Source organism: Ylistrum balloti, unplaced genomic scaffold (assembly GCF_031769215.1).
Source record: "Ylistrum balloti isolate Yb309-2 unplaced genomic scaffold, AGI_CSIRO_Ybal_v1 Utg369746, whole genome shotgun sequence".
Lineage (NCBI taxonomy): Eukaryota > Metazoa > Mollusca > Bivalvia > Pectinida > Pectinidae > Ylistrum > Ylistrum balloti.
In genome coordinates this window covers 746,035-759,894 of record NW_026781953.1, presented here as the reverse complement: position 1 = coordinate 759,894, position 13,860 = coordinate 746,035, and the positions used below count along the sequence as shown (strand labels likewise).

Here is a 13,860-nt window from a genome sequence, read left to right as displayed (position 1 = left end):
ACGAGGAGGTTTACACACATCTCAAAAATATATGTAGACATATCTATATTCATAACCGTACAATACTCCCAGACACTTGATGTGTCTTACATTAACATTGATCATAGTTGCTATAAGAAATTCAGCAATTAGATAAGAATATAAAGCATAAGGGATTATAGAGAATACACCTTGAGTAAATAAGACACAAGATCTTCCGACAGACATACCGATGTGAATTAACTGTGCCGCGCTGATAGCTGCCTTTTCTGGTTTTCATACGAGGTTTAATTTATCCGGGACCTTATCAAATCAGGTCACAATGTTCTGGCATAGTCGTTCAATTTCAATTTCAGGTTTATTGGTGACGTCTTGTTTTCAAATAAGAAGAGATTTATTTACCACTTACATCGTATATACCCATTAAAATTGGATATCAAGGACACAACACACTCTTCTATGCAGTCGCTTATCTCGATTTTTTTCAACAACGAAACCAACATTGACAGCTTTGCACGACGATGTATGATAAGCAAGATAATATCAATTTCCCGTGTGTGAATTTTCCTTTTTTTTTTTTGAATAAAAAACATCCGTGCATCCTGAACCTCTGGTGCTTACATGTCGCAGTTGATTGTTTCCAATATCAACTGACGGAAGAACTCGTAACAAAGGATTTCAAAAAATGCAGGTTGATTAAAATAATGGGTTTTATGGTCATCAAAACGATTTCAGTGAGAAACATTTTTTTCTGTACGATATCAAACGACGTGTTTCATGTTAGTTTTCCTGTTGGTTCCATTGTTGTATACCTTGTTCTCGTTTGTGAATGTGACATTACTTACTTGGATTGGCCAAGATTTACATGGCCGGCATGGAGCAGAAGACGCTTACTCTTCCGGAACACCTGGAGTTAATTTCCTTTTACTTTTTTTCAAGAGAATCCGTGTAAATCTTTCTTTTGTTCTAATTTTGCTTTTTCTTGGTATTTGTAAAGTCAGATAATGCCAGTCGATGTATTAAGTTTTACTACAATCTCTACAATCTCTTTAAGGAGGATAATACCAGGTGTTCAACGATACCGCCATTTTTTCTAGTAATGTCGCGTACTTAAATAACAATCACGACATCACCAAATTAACTTAAGAGAATGGAACATGTGTTAATCTTTAATATGGTTTTATACCAAAACCAGTTAGACAATAATGTGGAACCAGACCATCACTCCAACAGATAAATAACTTGCCTGAGTGGTATATGCATTGTTAAGTTATGGAGTGTACGAGACATTAATAAAATCAACGGACGTTTCGGCCGTAGTACAATCTTACGCGGATTGTAGTGTGACGAGATGACGATAACTCTTAATTTTCATAGAAAATGGGTTGTCCATGTGTGTGTCTTTTTAAAAAATCTGAATCAGAGAAAAGTATATCCAGATACTGCATTAGATCTGAGTATTTCACCATCCATGATGTTTTTGTTTCTATGCTTCAGATTAACTCATTTATTTAGTACATATCTTTATTTCAACATTTGTTCAATATCTGAGATAAGATGCGTTAACGTGCTATTTGCAGTTAGATAACAATCTCAATAAAGTAGAGTGGATTTATCAGATGTCATTTTCAGTCTTATAATTTAATGACTTAATAATCTTGTTAAGCACATTAACATGTACTTGACTTTGTTCTAAAAAGTAAGATATATGTAAATTTCGAAATACATTGAATAATGATGAAACTGCAACCCCCCCCCCCCCCCCCCCCAACCCCAACCCCATCTGGGTTCTTAATTTTCATTCGATCACTTCAGGATTTCCTCTGTCGCCTCCTGGACTTCAACATTTAGGCACTTAGCATCACTGACGAATTCTCGAAGGACAAAGTAGCTGTATGATGTAGTTTTGTTTTACTCTACTGTATATAAGTCTTTTGTACACTCTTTGGCTCTACTGTATCCAACTCTAAATTTGTATTTAAAGGTGCAATTCACTTGTGTGTCTTTCGTAAAATCAACTAAATTCGACAGTAGGATAAAAAAGTAGCAATGAAGTACAAACAAAAGTATACAAATATCACATTTTATTTGGATCTTTACAAACTCGTTGCAATGTACATATATATATATACACCTTGACATACAAAAAATTCTGGAATGACAGTAATCATTCGTTAATGTATACACGTAATATTAAAACAAACACATTTAAATAAGGAAAGATTCGGGTTATAATAAGAAAAACATAATTAAGATGTAATAAGTATAATATCTGTGGATTATACGAGGGATATGACATCATAATCTAAATCATTATATAATATAAATAATTATATAATATGATATTATATACTACAACAGACTACTTTTTGAACGTCATAGGGAAACTTTTTTTGTTCTTCAACAAGAAGAAAGAGAACACATAGAAGTGTTTCATTGTTCTTCATCACATCAAAAGTAAACCTTGAACCAAAACAAAAATATTTATGAAACTTAAGTCTTAATTGAAATATGAAGCAAAATTAAATTAATGTACAACACGAGGACAAGAGTGAATGGAATGTAACATTTGTTTATATTTGAATTGAAATATCAATCAAAGGGCGACCTAATAAATATTTAGAAAATCTAACTTTAAAATGAAAAATACAAATTGATAATGAAGGATAATAGTATCTTTGTATTCTATAATTATGGGTTACGTATCCTGCGATACAAAATTAACCCCTGACTGACCAGATAATGAAATATGTAACATTTCTGTCTGTTTCTATATTATGAATATTGGATATTTTACATCAGCTAAGGATATAAAGAATAGTTCGGGAAAACACATATACTAATGTACAATACTAGAAAAAAAGGAAGATATGTACATATCTGTGTATAATTGATTGAAACATAAAGACTTTGGCACATATGGTTAATATAATTGTCAAAACTCGCACCATCAGACATTGTCTTTTAAACCTTTTATATGGACGAAGTTTGGATAATTTCTTCAGACTGGCAAGTCCTAGCATTTCGTAAACAAGGTCGTTAATGCTGATTATCACTCAATGCATCCGTAACTCTCTCACAGTTTGTAAACAGTGTCTGTCATTTCGCACATTTTCACAAGTCATACAAGTCCTCACAGGAACTGCTTTGTTTTGAAGATTTGCGGAACAATCGACTCAAAAGTCCGCGAGCACCTTTAGATTTTCTGCGTCCTTGAACTTCTGATGTTGAGCCTTCTGTTTTATCGACAGCTTCATGATCAAGTTTAAGACGGATCTGACGTAACACTCCAACCAGTAATTCATCGACATTGTGATTGAGGGTGACAGACGTCTCGGCATATTTACTATGGAAGTGCTCAGCCATTCTTTTTGCTTCTGCAAATACAAAAATGCAAAGATATTGTAAATAATGTGCCCTCTTCAAATATTAAATGTATTTCGTCATTTTAAATATTAAAAAGTTTAATGAATGCCAAAACAGGTGATGCCTTATGCTTTCGCCATGTTACATACACATTATATGAAATCGATGCCTTAATGAGAAACTTTAAAACACAAATGAATATAACGTTTGATGATAGAATAGTTCTTAGTTACAGTACCAAACAAATATTTGTGATGTTGAACAATGACAAAGGCCATGTTAGGACAGGAAATGAACCATTCTATTTGTAAAAAGGCCGTGATTTTTTCTTTTAAAAATCTCTCCCGTTTTTTAAATACGAAACAACATGATGTAAAACAGACAATGACTCTATATACACCTAGCATGAAATGTAATGGATTGGTACTGGTTAAACGTTTTAAGATCAATATGAGGGCTCACACTGCAATTTACATTGGGAATAAGTTTGCGTAGATCAAAGCTCTGTTACTTTATAACAATTGTGTGTTCCAATACATACAATTGTCTTCAAAGCTTTTGAAAAAATTAAATTGTGTTCATATACAATTGATGTTAAAACTACACTATTACTGTGATATATCAAAATTCAGTGACTATTTCTATATCAATTTTACAAATTAAGCTAGCTAATTTTGTACTTGATTTCACTCGAGGTCTGTTGTTGTGACATATGTACAATATCGCCAGGTGATGAAACTGATTCATTCATAAAATATTGATCTTACACTACGTTTAATGAATGAAATGTCATAATATCATAACATTGTCGTCAATACGAAAACGTTTCGCTGTAAATTCTGTGACTAATTGATTTCGATAGGATCTATATCAAACATCATCTATATCATTTGAAGGTTAATCTACATAACTTTTGGAATATGCTTGTAATTGATAATTTTTCTAATATCTATATTTTTTATTTAATTTTCTATATCAGTATTTTATAAACGTGTGCGTTGGAAGATTATACATAAGTGAATAACACTTTTTGATATAAATTTATACTTAGATAAGTAGAACCAAACAAAGAATTAAACTTAATCATACACTTTTTTCGCCCTTCATTTCGGCCTACATTCTGAAGCCTAGGATGCGACTTAGGATAACTCAAAGTGTTTTAAAGTAAAATCTGAACGAGAAGTGCTTCAGCTCCATAAAAATATATATATATATATGAAAACAAAAGCTCGATCATAAAGCTTACCTTCTGAGCTGACCATTCGCCTCCTGACAAGATCAATTTTATTAGCCACTAAGATAATTGCCCTATCCATTCCATGTATGTCCCGTATGTGATTCAGCATGTCGACAGCGGTGTCGAAGGACGCCCGGTTGTCGACTGAGAACACAGCAAGATATGCGTCAAAGTTCAGATTTCCCTGATCATCCTGTAGAATAAAAAGAATAACAAATTTAGAATATTAATATGTTTTATATAAAAGATTTTATCTTGTATGACAATATGAGTTGAACAATCATTAGTTATAATGTAGACATGTATGCTGTTATTTCTACTTTTTAAATGACATGTGACGTCCTTAATTCTTTATTTATTCTTTTAATCTTTATTTTATTCTTTGTTATAAACTTAATTTATATATATTTCCTACTGTGTAAGATTTTAATCTTTATAGGATGATGAAATGGCATGCAGTTCCCACTATGAGTAATTTATCGATTACTAAAAATAGCAATTGTAATCTATTTTGGGCTGAGTCATTGCGTAGCCATGGCGAAAGTTAAGCAAAACAGCACGCACATTGATCGCGTATTTTTTGTGTGTGTTTATTTTTGGCACCATCTGAGGCAGATGTCGTCATGAGCTTTCTGAGTCATATTGACAGCGTATTGTCATCGTAAGTGGCTCTCATTCATTGCATCCTTTCACTCAGCCTAGTAGCACCAGATGTTATTGCGAATAATTGCCATTTTTCTGCCAAGATTTTGTTATCATATGCTATTTTTAGACGCTCTCTTTTTAAAGATCTATGTTGCTTTCATCATGATACGTGTTAATTGTGTAGGAAATTACATACCAATGTATATTACTCAGTGTGACAAACATATTTGCTGTATGTGTGGTTTGGTAACTGCTACCACTAGGCTCCAGGCAATAGTGTTAGCTAGTTACGATTTTCATTAGATGAAGGTAGTGGACGTCAGGAATGTTCTGTTACCATCGCAACATTAGTATTAAGAAGAGAGTTCATACTACATGATTGGCATGTATATAATCCCATTAAAAAGACAAGATATGTGTGATGGCAATACCTACTAGAGAGTTCCTGCTTATGCACGTGAGGTATGTACCTACGATTTATTGGGAATACTCATCATTATCATGCAATTATGTGTACACGGTAATAGTATTACCCAAATACCTTAGCAATGATTCCACTTAATGATAAATATGAATAGTTTATTAAAAGATATTACTGCATGGTTTATGATAAAAAAATCATGAAACAAATATTCACAGTTTGTTTTTGAACATTTTATATAGAATTTAGAAATATGTACTGACCTGGTCAACGTCATCTGAGTCGATGAATTCCAGTGTGGACTCTTCTCCCTCTAGTAATACAGATACTGTGCCACTGCTGTCAAAGTCATCTGCAATGCAATTAAGTCCGTTATCGACACAAGTCAATCATAATAGTTGTTAATTAACAGTTAAAAGTAGTTAGTATAAAAAAAATACGTTTATCTCATTTATTTAAAATAACAATGATTGAGTCGTTATCCAATCCTCGAATATCACCCATATACACAAGCAAGGCCCTTACTTTCGTCGATAGTAACATCAGGATTATTTTTAAAGCAGCCAGACAATTTCATAACACTTTAATACAACACTTATAAGTATGACGTGCCAGAACAAGATATCTTAATTGAATATCTAAAGCCCTCACACTTAACGTCCTCTGCCATTTTACCATTTGTTTATAAATAGATTTTAACTTGAATTGCTAGGATACATTGAATTCAGAAATGGCACTGAAATTTAACTGAAGATTTAGAAGGCGAAAAAAAGTAGGTCATTTTCATATCTGATAGCGAGTTGGCGGTTATCTACAAGTGATTGGATGTTTTGCTACATTTACCAAATGTGTAAGCTAATTATCTTTTCAAGACATGCATGTCAATGATATTTTAGTTTAGAATTTCTTCTTGGAATAATTTACAACAATAAATAAATTTTAATTGTTTTTTTCATTTGAAATTATTAAAAACCATAACAAATATGAAAATAAATTGAACTTGTTGGGAATAATTAAAAAAACTTACCTGTTGCTATGTCAAGGTTGACCATGTACTCCGATGTCATGAACTGATTTGTAAGGGCGCTCTTGCCAACTCCATTGTCCCCGATGACCAGTACTCTGTAGTAACCTGAACTGGACGACGAAGCACAGCTGCACCCAGTCGTGCTTCCATCAGATGTGTCACTAGGGATTCTTTGTCGTTTGCGATCGCACCTTTGGTCATGGTCAGTGATTTTAGCAGATCCAGAAGATGCAATACTGCCGTTACTCTTTCTTCTGAAAGAATCACCTCTGTTTTCTATTCCTTTTGATGTCATTTTAAACGATCGTACCCTCTCAATTGTTTCGTCAGAATCACGGATATCCGTGTAGGACATGCATTGGGCTAGAACGTCATCGGATCCTACTGGTAAACTGTTTCTCCTTGGCTCCTCAAGCTTGAACCGAAGTCCCTTCGGCCTCGGCCGATTTTTAAAGGACGTTGATCTTGAATTAGGAGCTGACATCGCTCCTCTCTCGAAATCCAACATTTGTCTTTTGAAAGCTGCAATTTCTGGGAAAAGTATGTCGACAGGTTTTTGTGAAGAGTTTTCCAAAATCCCTTCACTTTGTGTCGCTTCCTCCTCAATAGTATCAGTAGTCATCGTTGTTAGTAAGTACTGAAGATTGTAGTAACCCTTGTTTTCACTAGCTCCGCTCTAAATGTTATTGATCTCACTATAAAACCGCGCGGCTTTTATATACACAGCGACCAATCAACAGACCCGACACATTGATTACTCAGCCACAGCAGCGGTCTAGTCAGGCGTTCGGATACATCTCCCTACTGCTAACGTCACCAGTATGATGTAGTATTGGAGAGAATCTCACTACCGCCAGCGACAGTAGATTGCTGTCATACAGAATTGATCAAATGGCGGGGAGTGCATATGGGCGTACGAAATTAACCTTTACACCGTCTCTTAAGTATATCTTATCGCGAACAGTTGTAACTATTGCACATGTTTATTAACTGGTATTGTCTATTCCATTATATATACAACTGATTACGTCCGACAATTCTGTACTACACAGGTACAGTCGGCGCAGTGGTGTTATTGAGTGCAGAGTGCCGGTGGGTACGCAAGCTGACCGTGCCTCTGATATCAGTCTGGCATACGGACTCGCATATTCTTAAAATAAAACCAAACGTTTATTACACAACAATGCTATAATACTACATTATTTTGAAATCTATCTAAAATGCACTCTTTTATTGTTATTTCATGGCTGTAATGGAACAAAACGGTCGGTGTTCACCTGTGTGTACTATGTACATAGCTAGTGTTAGCGTTTACAAGGTAAGTAGTCATCAGGCGAATAACACGGGTGCCATCATTACGATCGTTGTATAAATGATAGAGGCTTAAGTATACTTTGGAAAATATCTTAACCTATAAAATGATGTTGCCGATCATTTAAGGGTTAAGTAAAGCCACAAGTACTGGTATGTTTTCTATTTAGAGGTCATACAGTCAAGCTTTAAACATTTTGAACAATATTTACATACATGTGTTACATTCATGATTTCATTGATACTAAAAAAATCGAAATGAATAGTTTAAAGGTATTTCGTCATCTACCGATTCTATTCATTCTGATGTTGTTTCATATCATCCCTGTTTCTTTGTATATGACGTCATTTCTAATTCTTGCTTTCAAATAATCTGAATGTTAATGATACTATGTGAGGGACGAAATCATGGTTTCATATCATGAAACAACAATGTCTAAGATAGAACAAGCCTTTGAATTATAAATAACTTTTGAAAATGTGAATAACAAACGTTGTCACACGACGTCAACACGATTGTTTCAGCGCACAAACTGGAATAAATATGCCTATTTGTGCCTAGTAACCAGAATTGTTGACACTTTTCTATAGCATATAACATGACACAAATTAGCATAACAGACGACAGGATCTTTAAAAGTGCGAGGATCCTAATAGGCAGCAGGGTATTAGCAGAGGACATGAACGAAAGGATCGGTGTAGACAACAGGATGGCTTTAGGCAATAGGACAGTAAAAGGCGATATGATCGGTGTAGACGACAGGATAGCTATGGGCAATAGGACAGTAATAGGCGATAGGATCGGTAGAGACGATAGGATGGCTATGGGCAATAGGATAGTAATAGGCTATAGGATCGGTATAGACGATAGGATGGTTATGGGCAATAGGACAGTATTAGGCGATAGGATCGGTATAGACGACAGATGGCTATGGGCAATAGGACAGTGATAGGCGATAGGATCGGTATAGACGACAGAATGGATATCGGCAATAGGACAGTAATAGGCGATATGGTCGGTATAGACGACAGGATGGCTATGGGCAATAGGACAGTGATAGGCGATAGGATCGGTAAAGACGACAGAATGGCTATGGGCAATAGGACAGTATTAGGCGATAGGATCGGTATAGACGACAGGACGACTATGGGCAATAGGACAGTAATAGGCGATAGGATCGGTATAGACGACAGGATGACTATGGGCAATAGGACAGTATTAGGCGATAGGATCGGTATAGACGACAGATGGCTATAGGCAATAGGACAGTACTAGGCGATATGGTCGGTATAGACGACAGGATGGCTATGGGCAATAGGACAGTGATAGGCGATAGGATCGGTATAGACGACAGATGGCTATGGGCAATAGGACAGTACTAGGCGATATGGTCGGTATAGACGACAGGATGGCTATGGGCAATAGGATAGTAATAGGCGATAGGATCGGAAAAGGCGACAGGATCGTAATAGGTGACATGATCGATATGAGCAAACATTACTGTTCGACAATTACCCGTATCTCCAAGTGTTGAATGTATTATTCGAATAAAAAATTAAGGTCTATGATGATAAGGATCTGCTATTTTTGACAAAGTATTGTTATTTATTAATTTTTGGTAGAATTAAAAGTAGCACGATCTATTCGGCCTGATAGACACGTGGCCGAAACCTTCACCCATCAACTGTCTACAGTCTGGTGCTTTCTCTTACGCGCGTCCATGAGTGCGAACAAGTGTTCATTATATAAGATACATGACCTATACAGATGCCTAGCACTACATACAATAATATGAGTTGACAGAATGGTATCTTTCCATCACAAAAACACGGTCGTTTGTGGGACCACCCGGTACAGTTGACAGGTGTTCACTCTTAAAACTATAGAACGTAGTATTACACAACTGACATCTCTGGTACATTGACAATCTATTCCAAAAACTAAAAGACACTTATGTTTTGGACAGAAAGTGTCTCTGGAGCACTAGGCTATAGTTATTTACGTCTGTTGGGCCAGCCAAGTATTCGTGCAAGTTGACGTCAGGAAACTCGGCTGGTTTTTCCTGTTTGTACATTCTGAGCACTTGGTACTGTTTATCGTCTGTGGATTGTGAAATAAACGTACTTCTTGACCTTTCCTGCAGCTTGACCTTGCTTCAGCCCCGATGTTGACCATATCAATTATACAAATCTAAATATTTAAATCAAAATATTTATAACAACGCCTCTGGACTATAGTTTGCATACACATATTGACTTTTGCACTCGTTGATCATCAGACAATATCCATATTTTTTTTAACATATTGATTTGTCATTATTGTTAATAGTCACGTGAAATAAATATCTAAACCGACAGCAGTTTCATTAATTTAATCAAATTTATTTCTGTATTAGCTACCGATATTAATCACTGGAAAGGGAGACTACTCATACGTTTAATGTTAGGATTCAGACTATGAAGTGTGGTCAACGAGGGGTCTGCAATTAAGCTAGAACATATGAAATAGTGTAAGATATCTTCCACCAGTAGTTTCTGTAGTAAATATGAATAGTGATATATATATATATATATATATACCTAATACTGTGGTTAGATATAACAGATGTTTGTTGGGCTAGTTTCCACTGATTTGAAGAAATCGAAAGTAAAACATTGTCTGGAACTTGTATAAGTTTCACATGGAGAAAATGAATGACTACCATGGTGCTTAAAGAGATAAGATGCAACAGATGAAGAACTAATTGTTTGTTCAGAAGTCTATCCTGGAGTTTAATTGCTGTGTCTTGTTGGTTTGGTCTTTGCAATTAATGGGAATAAATGATTAGATATTAATTTCATATTTGATAAAAAACATTATAACGTTTAAATATCCTATAATACTTTGTATAACCATTTTATTAACATCAATTTTAGATTCTAATTAATTTATTTCGCTCTGGCACGCATATTTTACCAAGTAAGAATTGAAATATGGCTGGCAAATTAAGTTTTGGCTATTTACATAATTACACATAGTAAGAAATCATAACAAAACGGCGGCCTAAAACGGGGTTCCGAAAGGTCACGTGATGAACTCGACTATCTCCGATCAAAACAGCAATGGGTGGTGGATAGCGTTAGAATGAAGATGATATTCCTTATCAATTTCTCTCGGAGATTTTTGTGAAGAGTCTAATTTTAAGTATTACAATGCTTGCCCGAAATCAAACCACATGGAAAAAAATAATGAAATCTAACAATTTGGTCCCTTTAAGATTGGAATCATAGAGCAACTCTCACCTCAAGAATAACAATGCCGACATGTGTTAATTCAGACTCCAATTAATTAAAATTGAATGTTCTGATACAAGAAACAACCGAAAAATCCCAACATGTCAACATGATCAAAATCCAACTCAGATTCAAGAAAACTAGGGCAAAATATGAACAATAGAAAAAATCTACACAGAGATTCCTGGAATACATAAACAGAATAAGACCAGGTGTTCCGAAATAAAAAGCGTCTTATGCTTCTTCTACCACACCCGCCATGTAAATATTGGCCACTCTAAGTTTGTAATGTCACGTTCTCAAATGTGGGAACAAGGTATACAGCCACGAAAATTGTGATGTTGCTATCCTGAAATGGAAAATTCACGTTTATAAGAGCGAGTTTAAGATTGGCCAAAAGCTCTTTGGAACATTCCACTTCTCAAAAAGATATTGTCACAGTACGACCATATGATCGATGATCAACTTTGATTGGATTATTCGAAATGTTTTTTTCTTATTTGACAAAGCAAACACCACCTTTGGTAAACTATGCAGGATACGACACGACAGTAAGACCATTAAATGCACTGTTATACCGAGCTCTAATATTCAGTATAAACGACCATAAATGAATGATGGAAATATGATTTCATTAAAATATTATTTTTCGGTAAATTTGTTCTGATTTGCAACTGAAATTGTGTTTATTTCTTTGCACTATTTTTGTTTGACATAAAACGTCCCCATATATAAGATATTGTAGACCCTTTATCATGGAATGTATACCTGAAGACCTCTTTTATTTACACACATGACTACAATATTTGATAGTGCAGATTACAACATATCATCTCAAGAATGTAAATGGACATTCCATACGCTGGCGCCAACTCCTACTGACATGCAACGCATATCATTGAAAAAATGGTGATATTTTGACGTCATTTTAAATAGAGTACCTCTCTGATGTTGTATAAAGAAATCCTATCCAGTACATAAGCTTATATTTGAATCGTGTTACTACAATGATCACTCGCAGACGTAATACAACGTTAAAAACACACATTATCTCTTTTTTTTAACCTTTAAGTTTCAACCATACACACGTCATTTCTCTGATCTCCATAATGCTCCTTGTTTTAAAATGGATTTGCCGTGAGACGCTTTAAGTACGAAAGTTGACTAAACAATTCTACTCTTTCTGGCTGTCTGTTGTAAACACAGTCAGTAAGATTGGGAAAAGGCACAAGGAGAGGAACAGAAATGTGAAGGAAAATTCTCATTAAAAGTAGATCTGTGTAGACCCACTCCGAGGACTTAAGAGTATCAGAGGGGAATTGGCGACCTGGCCTCGGTAGTTCAAAGTCTAGTTAGAGATTACCAGTAGTTAGTGAAAATTTCAAACATGAATGAAACAATATTGAGAGCATTCTCTATTATTTCGCAGCTGTAGATTTTGTTAAGACAGGTCATATTGATCTATTTTAGCGTTAATTTGGCCATGAACGCTCTTGTGTTTTCAATGGTAGCAATCTGATTTTTTCATTGACCGCTGGTCAACTCTCACTTACCTTTGGACCATCGGGTTTTAATGAGATCACGTGAAGGAATGAAGATACAAGATTAGATATAAGAATATGAAAAAGATCAAATTTATTAATGCAGATAGGTATTTTTGTTATACGTCGTTAATGCATATTTAAGTCATCATTGTGATGGGATATGCTTACATAGTTTTTTTGCCCATTATATTGAAGAAATGTTGTAGTAAGTTATATCTGAAACTGTAAAGTCATATATTTTCGCGGGCATCAGTTTTTTTCGTGGTTATTAAAAATCGCTTTCTCGTGGACACTTAATTTCGTGGATGTATAGCTCTATAAGTCTATCTTTACAAAATTTTGACAGTTTGATGGACATATGAACTCGTTCATAAAGATTATACACGATAGACCCCTACGAAAATGAATGATTTTACGGTATACGGTTAACAGGTATGTACGTTAAAACTTCGAACTTTGACTTTGTCCTTAAGTACAGTCTATATTATTAAATTACTTTAACATTTTTGCCAAACAAAACGTCATTATATCAAAATGGTAGGACTTTTATTAATGGTATCAACCCCAATAGGAATATACAAATAATGAACGTAAAAGAAAGCATTTTAATGAATGCCCCCCTTTGATACTGCTCCTATTTTATAAGCGTCATTAAAACAGCTGTTTCCTGGAGGTACGTACAGACTACACTGGAAGGTCCCTTAACAGAAGTCATTAAAGAAGTGAAACACCCCTACAACTTGCACGTGCCTCTAGTGACCACGGGGTAGAATAACGTCAGATGTCGTTATAATGACTCAATATTAAGGTAAGGAGTACCCCTTAATTGACTCCCCATGTAACAACTCAGACGGTGTTTACACTGTTGTGAAGTAGGTACATCAGATACGTCATTTACAATACATGTATACACAAGCGTTATTGGTTTATTGTACTGGTAAAGTGTAAACAAGCTACATTGGTAAACATCTTCATCACAACAGTAACACACAATGGTGCCGATATTTATAGCCCTAAAGATGATACATAGAATATATATGTTATACTGTTGTATATG

At 35.0% G+C, this 13,860-nt stretch overlaps 1 protein-coding gene across 1 annotated transcript; it reads right to left on the bottom strand.

Moving 5' to 3' along the window:
* Window positions 1-2,048: 2,048 nt before the first annotated feature.
* On the bottom strand, window positions 2,049-7,402 carry LOC132543232 (GTP-binding protein REM 1-like). The gene is made up of 4 exons (XM_060206713.1): window positions 6,676-7,402; window positions 5,912-6,000; window positions 4,592-4,775; window positions 2,049-3,356 (listed from the first exon to the last, which is right to left on the bottom strand). The coding sequence occupies exons 1-4, from the start codon at window positions 7,295-7,297 to the stop codon at window positions 3,094-3,096; spliced, it is 1,158 nt and encodes a 385-aa protein (XP_060062696.1). The 5' UTR covers window positions 7,298-7,402; the 3' UTR covers window positions 2,049-3,093.
* Between the last annotated feature and the right edge of the window lie 6,458 nt (window positions 7,403-13,860).

What these genes read in the sequence shown, in the direction of transcription:
- LOC132543232 (XM_060206713.1), bottom strand. Translation starts at nt 7,297, where the DNA reads ATGACTACTGATACTATTGAGGAGGAAGCGACACAAAGTGAAGGGATT. An exon ending in CAACCTTGACATAGCAACAG is followed by an intron (nt 6,001 to 6,675) that starts GTAAGTTTTTTT and finishes ATTGCATTGCAG; the next exon opens with ATGACTTTGACAGCAGTGGC. An exon ending in ACTCAGATGACGTTGACCAG is followed by an intron (nt 4,776 to 5,911) that starts GTCAGTACATAT and finishes TTTATTCTACAG; the next exon opens with GATGATCAGGGAAATCTGAA.